Below are 8,981 nucleotides of genomic sequence, written 5' to 3'. Positions count from 1 at the left end.
CCTCATGACTGTTCTTGAATGATCTGTCCTCCCATTGCTGTATTATGCCTTCCTTGCACCATTTGGTTAAGCATATGAATGCTGTAAAATAATTATTCAGACAGTCATGAAGTAAAACAATAATGAGTTTCCAGTTCTAAGATTCAATGCAACACTGGGACAAATAAATGAGGTAGTCAATAAGAGCCAAACCTTTACAATGAATGCCAAAGAAAGAAAATGGAATCCAACAAAAAAAAACTAAAATGTACTCGCAGTGCATATTATAGACTCATAAACTCATTTCCAAGGGGAGCATTTCTGTATGGCAATGGCTAATTACTTTCCAAATAGTCTTTGTGGAATATAGCAGATGTGTCGTCTAGACAAGTTTAGAGAGTATCGTGCCCAGTGAAGCTGTTATGATGTTCTGCTAAGCAATGGATTACATTTTCCCATTTCCGTTTGGAAGCTGAGTTTATTACCTAAGACTCCCTTCTAATTAGTACAATGAATTATTTGCTTTAAAAGCAAATCAATATTTAGGAGAGTCCCTGTAATTACTCTTTCACTATTTATGAACAATAGAAGAAATAAAAGAATACCAGTACTATAGGGCTGACTGGTAGCAGGAGATTCAAGCTTTGGCAATCAATAGCTTGTTACCTAGTTTCAGACTGAACTTCAAAATGACAATTCAGAAGAGTGCAGAATAAACTGATTATGTGGGAAATCCCTGAAAGGAGGGGATACAAGTTATGGAACACAGTTGTTTTCTTCAAGCTTAGTTCACAATTTCCTTTCATCACCATAAGCCATAATAAAAACAGTGCATCTTTCACAAAACACTGCACATAAAAGTTGTGGAAATTTGGTGGTTGAGCTGTAAAACTAAGTGACAAATCAGTTTAAAGTATCCATGGAGAAACACACTCAATTGTGTACTTTAAGTGTATAGGCCTTCTTTAATCTGAAATAATTAGCATAATTGCATCAGTGTTTGTTCGTATTTCATGATGAGGAGCTCAGGGACATAATTAATCTGGTACTGATGGAATTAGCAGTGGTCACAGTGAATTAATCTACTATCCATGTAAATGTCATATATACTTCCAGGAGAGTTCTGTTCTAACTCAATATCAGTGAAATGTGCTATTAAAATAAGGTCTTACTTCATCTCTGATGCCATTAAAATGTCACTGAAAGTTAGTCACTAAATCTGAAGAGTCCTTATGCTTCAAAAGGCTGAGATCATCTTAGCAAAAGCATCATAGATATGTACTTGTTTTCTTACAGCAATAATTGGAAATGCTGTGTAGTTGAACATGGATTAAATGGTGAGAGTTCTGTGTAGTTCTGTGTTATTCCCTGACTTCCCCTGCGCTCAGTGTACTTTCCAGTGCATTGGCAATGATACAAGATTGTCAAGTAGTGATTGACAAAATCTGTGTCAGGGAGTTCACGGCCTTGTCCTGAGTAGTTATCCACTGCAACAGACTCAAACCTGCAGTCCAGCAGAGTTAAATCATCAGCCTTCTGAATGATGGTGATAAAGTCACAGCAGGCAACCTAATAAATAACTCAAGGTGGCCTGTTGCCATCTGCCGTAATTGTGCTTTTAAGAATGGATGAGCTACCTTTCAACTGATGCAAATGATTTTTGAATATAAAGATCTAAAGCAAATCTGTTATGTCTATCATGTTTAAAACAGGCTGTGGTCCTCCTGGTTTTCATTTTGGAAATTCCTCTGATGAATATCATTATCTTCACACCTAGTATGAATTAGTGAAGCTCTATTTGAATCCTTGAAGGTTTAAGTATTAATATTTGCTGACAACCTGAGTTAAAGGAGAATGATTATGCTGTTCTGACTGAGTGGTTTCATATGAGACCATGACATATTTTGTAGTGATAGATGAAATAGTAACAAACAAACTCACATCAGTTTTATTTAAGAGAAAAGCCAGTTTGAATCTCTAAGGAAGTGCCCTTTGTTACAGGGAGTTTGAATATTTCTGAATGGTCTTTATTCCAAGACACTAGGAAAAATCATAACTGATTCCATTTCATACCAATTAAATGACTGTTTTTGGAGTAAAAATGCAAAGACAACACTCATGCATCATTGCACCATGCAACATTCAACCAGCATGCTCGGGAACTAAGGAGGCTAAAGCTTCAAACCTTTGACTTAAAACATATTTTTAGTCTGAAAATTGGTCCTCTAGGAGGCAGTATCTGAAAATTATATTATCTTATTTCCAGTTTGCTCCTTGTCACCACTAAATGCCACCCAGTTGGTGGATATTACATGTATTTTTAAGCTGTAAATGAGAGGCCACTTTATATTTACCTCTGATAGAACAGCTACAGTGTAAGCAATTTTCCACTGGAACTTAAATGCCCTTTGGAAAAGCAGCCTGTGAAGTACAGGTAGTTGGCTGTCAAATAATGTGAACATCAAGGCAGTACCATAAAATTATACTGTTAGTTGCATGCATAAGCCAGCAAAGCATCTGAATGTGCATGTTAAATCCAGACTGACTACTGGAGGCTTGGTGGACCAGCTGGTAATTTGCAGACCGTACTTTGACAATGCTGACTTCAGGTCCAGAATGGCTTCTGTTTCTGGAAGAAAAGCTGACTTAATGGTCCTGTATGCAAACAATTTCCCATTGACCAAAGCTCAAAGCTATGCTCCATTTGATGCAATCATTTGCTTACTACAGAAGAGTTGCAGAGTTTGCATAAAGCAGCTGACTTAATTCTGTCTGTTGCCACTATACAATACACACCTTAGAAATGTGCTACCTATTTGTAAAGTTGTTACCATGACTGTCCATATTCTGAATGCAAACACAAAATTCATTATCATGCCATAACATATATGGACACTGATAGTTCATGACTGCTGTATTTGTTTCAGTTGAATGCACACTTCCATTTAGATGCTTCTCAGGGAGTCAATTTTGTCCTTTAGATAGTTTTTTTAAAGAGTTTTTAACTAAGTGGATCCACATTCAGATACAAATTATATGGGCTTTTTTTTCCCCCTTTCAGGACTTTGGCAATTGTATTTTCACAACTTTTAGTAAATAACAACATCTTCTGAAGAGCTGGCATGAGTCTAAATTTAGGCTTGTGCACATATCAGCTGGGAATTCTGCAGCATACAGCAGTCTAAGAAGTATCATTTGCATGAGAGCAGATGAATAAAGTGTTTGCTGTTTTTTTAACTTCACATTGATTAATTTGCCTTGGGATTTATCAAGTAATAACTGAAGCAATGAATTCTTTCCCAGTAAGTCATTTAGGTTTTTTAATTAATTTAGATTTTTACTGTAATGTATTTTTATTATATTAGTGTCTAACAATCTAATTTGTGTGAGGCACTCTGTAAAAATGCGGCGGGAAAGAGTCTCAGCTCTGAAAATTTTTATTAAGGAAGGCAGACAAAAAGCGGTAGAGGAACAGAGATGCAAAACTATGGAGTGATGAGTCAGTTCTGGTGGCAAAATAGGACTAAGACCTCTGACAATAACCCTAACCCTAACCCTCATGCATTCATTCATTTGCTCATTAACTCCTCTGCAAATAATTTTGCATTCAGTTTTTGGGTTCATTCCCAAAAAATACTGGGTGCTCTATCCAACTCAGCTGAATTCAGTGTTGGGGACATTCAGCTCCTCAAGAGACTAGATTTGATATGTCTAAATGGATCATTTTGTCCAAATTTATGTTGGACTTGAGGTAGTCACTATTACTACAAGACACCAATTTAAAACAACACTGCTGTTCCAGAGACCACAAAGGACCTCATGTCCTCTGCTGATATGATTTTCACTCTCTATACATGTGTATCTTATTAATTTGAATGTTTCTTTCAAAAAGCATTATTCTTCCTTTTCTAAAAACATAACTTTCTTCCTCCAAACACAAGTCATTTCTGCAGGCTGTGAAAGATCACTTTGCTTCTTGTTTCTTTTCTGCAGGCTTGCTGTATGTTGGCTTTAGCGCCTGTATGTTTGGCCTCTACAGCTTCATGCCAGTGGTCATAAAGAAAACCAGTGCTACTGCCGTCAATCTCTCCCTACTTACGGCTGACCTGTACAGCCTCTTCTGTGGATTATTCCTCTTCCACTACAAGGTATGTGGAAATGAGACATGTAGTTGGGTAATAGCAGAATGCATGAAGAAACATCAATGCGGAACAAGGAAACAAAAGAAGCCTCCAAGCTTTGCTAGATCTAAGCAGTAAAAGTGCAGTTGATTTTTCTACTTCAGTCTTCCCACACCAAAATAAATTTTATTTTATGATTACGGTTTTTAAAGAGAGCTCATTTGGTCTTTTTGTTACATGTTTTGAGTACCTGTTCATCAGCCACTGTGTCATTAATTTCTTCTTACTTATCTTACTTATCAACTGCTGTGAACAGACCTAAGGTGGCAGCACGAAGAGAAGGACTCTTCCAAAATTCCTATAGATTTTTTTTTTTGCCTGGGAACAAGGTTGTTTCGTTCATACTGATTCTGAATTTATAACTAAATTGTTCATAAATTACCCCTTTCTTGTCAGCCAAACCAATGGCTTGCCTGTTATTGTAAATGCAAAATGTGCAGCAGATTTGTGTTGAAGTTAAACTTTGACCTCCCAGGTCCTCTAATATTCAAAACACCCTATTGTACAGGACCCATTCGACCTTCAGTCGCAAGGAATGTCACTTCATTATTCACAAGTATCCCCCCCCAGTGCTCATCACATGAAAACAACATTGGGGTGCTGGAAGGGATTGCTTTGTACCATCATTTATTCATATGAGGGAGATTACTTGATAGCTAAAATTGTGGACCAGACAAGTGTTAGGTAAACAAAAGCCTTAAAATTCTGAGTGTCTAACAAACTCAAATCAGCTTCTGTGATACTAATGATAACTCAATGAATGTGAGTGAGACAGTGAAAGTTCAGAGCTTCAGAGTCCAACACAAAATTGTTTTTCACTATTGTTTATTTTGGTTTTATAGTTTCAAGAATTTTGCAGGGAGAAGAAAAGCAAGAATAGAAACAAAAAATTGACCGAAAACACAATGTAGAGGTTGTCTGCTGCTTTGCAGCTCTGTCTCATGATGATTTAGTTTCTCGTTCTTTCTGCCTCACACTTCAAACCCAAATTGTTGTCTCCCATGAATAGCATTATTTGATACCCATAGACAAATACATTTAGTCATGTTAGTCCACTGTTTCTAAGAAAAATTATTATATTACACAGTAAAAGACAGACAAATTTAATTCTGAAAACAGTGGTGGTGGTGTACTAACAAAATCAAGCTTGGTTAGAGGGAGAGACTCAAAAGGTAGCAGAGATTGGACAGCTCTGTGCTCAGCATTGCTTGAACCTGACAAAAAAGGCGATTTTGCAAACAAAGACTTAAAGTTCAGGCATTTGAAAGGCAAAAGGTGCATAGAAGGTTTCAGTTTTTCCCTGTGCCTAATTGTTGGGTACATTAGCAGAGCCAGGAAGGCAGAATTTTCAACCTTATTGACCCCTATCTTTGTACAGTAAGTGCACGTCAGCTCTCAACCATAGTGGCACCTTGGTCTCCCTTTGAGACCTCTACTGAAAAAGTGCTAAAGAGGAGAAGGCTCAGAATGGAAAGGTGTTCTGGTTGAAAGCATCGTCTCAACATATGTCCTGATAAACTGGTTGACTTCCACATCTAAAGTAACCGGTGATCCCCTCTACCCCTTACTCATCTGATTAGAAAACTGAAAATCTCATTCTCCTATGGTTAATGTATGTATGTCATCTTCCTAAACTCTTATCAGACTCGTACTTAAACCTATTTAGATTGTTTTACCTCCACTGCTGTCTTTGGGAGACTGTTTTAGAACATCATTTCTCCGACAGTTACAAACCTTATTTCCAGCATAAATTTACTTGTGACTGGTTTTGGTCCATTCTTTCTGCTAAGAGTATCCGTTAACATGGAGAATGCCCATCTCCATAGCATTTTAGTCCACTGGTGCATCAACAGAGAGCAATCATATTGTGTCTCAGCCCCTAGTTCACTAATCAGAGCAAGCTCTTCTCTGCACCTCATCTGGTTGGGTTTCCTCCTCCCTGAATCCGTCCCTGCAGCTCAAGGTCCTGGTCCCTCCAGCACCTGGTGCAATGCTTTTGTCTCTGTTTCTCTAGGAAGCCAGTTACTTCATAGAGAGTAAGCCTGTATTTACATATTTCATCACTCCATTTCTTTTGTGATTTATACTCATTCTGCAGTCCATGCAACTTAACATGTGTCTCTCCTTTGTTCTTCCTGGATGAAGTGTTGATAAGGATAAGACCTTTGTCAGGACTTTGTGGAAAGGCCTTTACCTGAAACCTGAGCTGTCAGTGTCTCCTTTCATACCTTTCCAACTTATGTTGCAGAAGAAATTGGAAGAGAGAGGCTATATTCATAGATTATCTAGATTTAAAAGTCCACCTAGTTATTTGGTTTCTTCTTTAGTTATCATGTTTTTATCCTTATTTAGATGACCTCCTCCTTTTCTTTCTGGTTTATTATCAGGTAGCCTTTTATCTGAGGAAGCAGAACTGTGAAATGAGCAACTTCCACTCAATAATGAAGTCTAATATGTTAGCATTAAGTGATCTAAATTAATTCCTCTCCTAGGACCGTGTACACTTGCTTGTTTTCTAGCTTTTAAAAAGCTGTTTTATTCCTAGCCCAGCTGTACATCTCTTCCAGATATGCAGTTCCTTCTGCTTATTGCTGCACTGGCCAATGAGCACAGCCCCACTTCACTGGGAAGCAAATGATTTTATGCTGAACTAGGATCAACTGAGTGGTTTAGTGCCCCTTGCAGAATATAATTTTATGAGGCTTTCAAGAAACAGTTATGATTTTTCCTTGTGCTGCTACTTTTATCACCAGACAAGTTTATTGCACCTATAGCAGTAAATCTATGAAAATCCATGGAAAATGCAGGAAATGAGTTTAACTGGGCTTTAGAGCCTCTGAAACCAAACTGAGAAGAAGATTGCCTTTGAAGTGTTTTGATACATTAGTATTTCTGTTTTTATATAATACAGAGACCTGCAACATCATTACATGCAGGACAGTGAGTTTATAAACAGCTGCTTCTCTAGTCTTACCCCACAGGCAGACAACTTCATAGCGCATTGAACAGTTCCTGGGCCCATGGAAGTTAGAAATACAGCATGTTAACTGGACACAACTCTGGTGATATACTTGTAATTCAAGATGTTAATTGTTCAAGGTGTTATTGTTTTAAAATGTAATGACATATCAATTTGAGACAGATGACTAGATTGTAATGCATCATTCTTAAAATAATCTGCAGTGCCCAAATAAAAGCTGTCTTTTTAGTTCTTCTGTAATCAATAATTGATTCCAAATATTCCAGTGGATAGGAAAACGTTTGGCCTCTTCGGTGGCTGAATGTCAACCACTGCCATAGCATATAAGTATACAACTCCATATCTTCAATACTTTTCTTTTAAATTCTCACCATATTGATATGTTTTATACAATGTTTATGTTGAAAACTTTCCTAGCTATCTGTTCTCATTTCTCCTTCTTCTTAAGCACAAGTAACAGGACTGTCCTTCCCCTGTCAGAGACTGTGATAGTTGTTCTTTGTCATGGGTACATGGACACCAGTGCTGGGAAATTCAGGGCCAGCTCTCCGGGTGTACACAGTTGGAACTTTTGTATAAATACAGGGGGTATTTTTGCTTAGGAGTATTCTTTTTTACATTTTAGTCTCAGCCTCAGCTTTATTGTTATGTGAACTTTTAGACTTCACACTTTTCCTTTGCAAGCTACATGGTGTCTTTCGTTGTTCTAAGCAAATTGAGTTCCTACTGAATAATCTAAGCAGTTTATTTTCCACCAGCTAGAGCACGCATACTGATTGTGTTCTGGACCAGTAGGTCGAGTCACGCTGCCTTATATCATTACCTAGCAAGGCAAGCACAATCAATTGTATTATGCCTTGGCAAATTCATTCATTATTTTATCCAAGATACAGTTATAAAAATTCAGAATTTCTGGATATATCAGCAATTCCCAAATGAAGAAAATGCATGTATTTCATAAATAAATCAGGGAATATATCTTGATTTAGAATCTTGGAGAGTATCTATGACAAAGGACTTGGATACACAGATGAACGATACGCAAAACCTTTCAGGACCGTAAATCTGAAATGCTAGTTGAAACCTCATTTGCTGATACTCAATGATGCTTCTAAAAATTACTTTTCAAGGCCAATTCTAACAGTATCCCTTCAATGGAAGGGAGCAGATGACAACCTTCCCATCACATCAAGAAACAAGCCATGAAGGAGACTGGGTTTTTAACGTAATGGAGAAGAGAGGGTACAGAGTTTGGTGGAAATAGGTTCCAGGTTCTTTTTTTGCCAGCACAGATCCTAGGCAATGCCTGTGAATTGGGGATTTACATAATTGTCACTGTGGTGAAAATTTGGCCCTTGCTGGAAACAAAGGAGAAGAATTAGGAGCCTCCATTAAAAGCATGTGCTTTGCCATCCTGATCCAAACCACGGAAGCCAGTATGAGCTTTTCTGCAGTCTTCAGTCTTCGGTGGGCTTCAGTTCATTTCCCTAAATTAGGAAAGCCTGCTACTTGAGAAAAAAATCTTTCAAAAAATTCAGTTTCATGACTATACAGATTAAACTCTTGCCTTATTGTAACTCTATACGCTTCAGAGAGCCCTGGGTTCTATTAGAGAAGGATGGATTCAATGTCTGTGCTTAGGGAGCAGGAGTTAAATAAAATTGGTTTGGTGTGGGGGAGGATTGTTTGTTTATTAGTTTGATTTTTCTTTGGCAGACATCCATAAGCATCTGAGAGACTTTTCCCAAAGAACTTACCAAACTGAGAAAATACTTCCAATTATGTTCTCACTTTTTTTAAAAAACTTCCCTTCAAGTCTAAGGTGAAGTCAGTAAGATCTT

General features: G+C 37.6%; 1 protein-coding gene across 1 annotated transcript in view; it reads left to right on the top strand.

Moving 5' to 3' along the window:
• The window catches only part of SLC35F1 (solute carrier family 35 member F1), a 242,447-nt gene that overhangs the window by 216,468 nt on the left and 16,998 nt on the right, over nt 1-8,981 (top strand). The window contains exon 7 of the mRNA XM_027692497.1: nt 3,973-4,127. Within this exon, the coding sequence (XP_027548298.1) occupies nt 3,973-4,127 (155 nt within the window). The remainder of the gene's footprint in view (nt 1-3,972; nt 4,128-8,981) is intronic.

This window comes from Neopelma chrysocephalum, unplaced genomic scaffold, assembly GCF_003984885.1.
Source record: "Neopelma chrysocephalum unplaced genomic scaffold, ASM398488v2 Primary Assembly neopelma1_23, whole genome shotgun sequence".
NCBI lineage: Eukaryota > Metazoa > Chordata > Aves > Passeriformes > Pipridae > Neopelma > Neopelma chrysocephalum.
The sequence above is the reverse complement of the archived record's forward strand: the minus strand, read 5'-3'. Positions and strand labels throughout refer to the sequence as shown.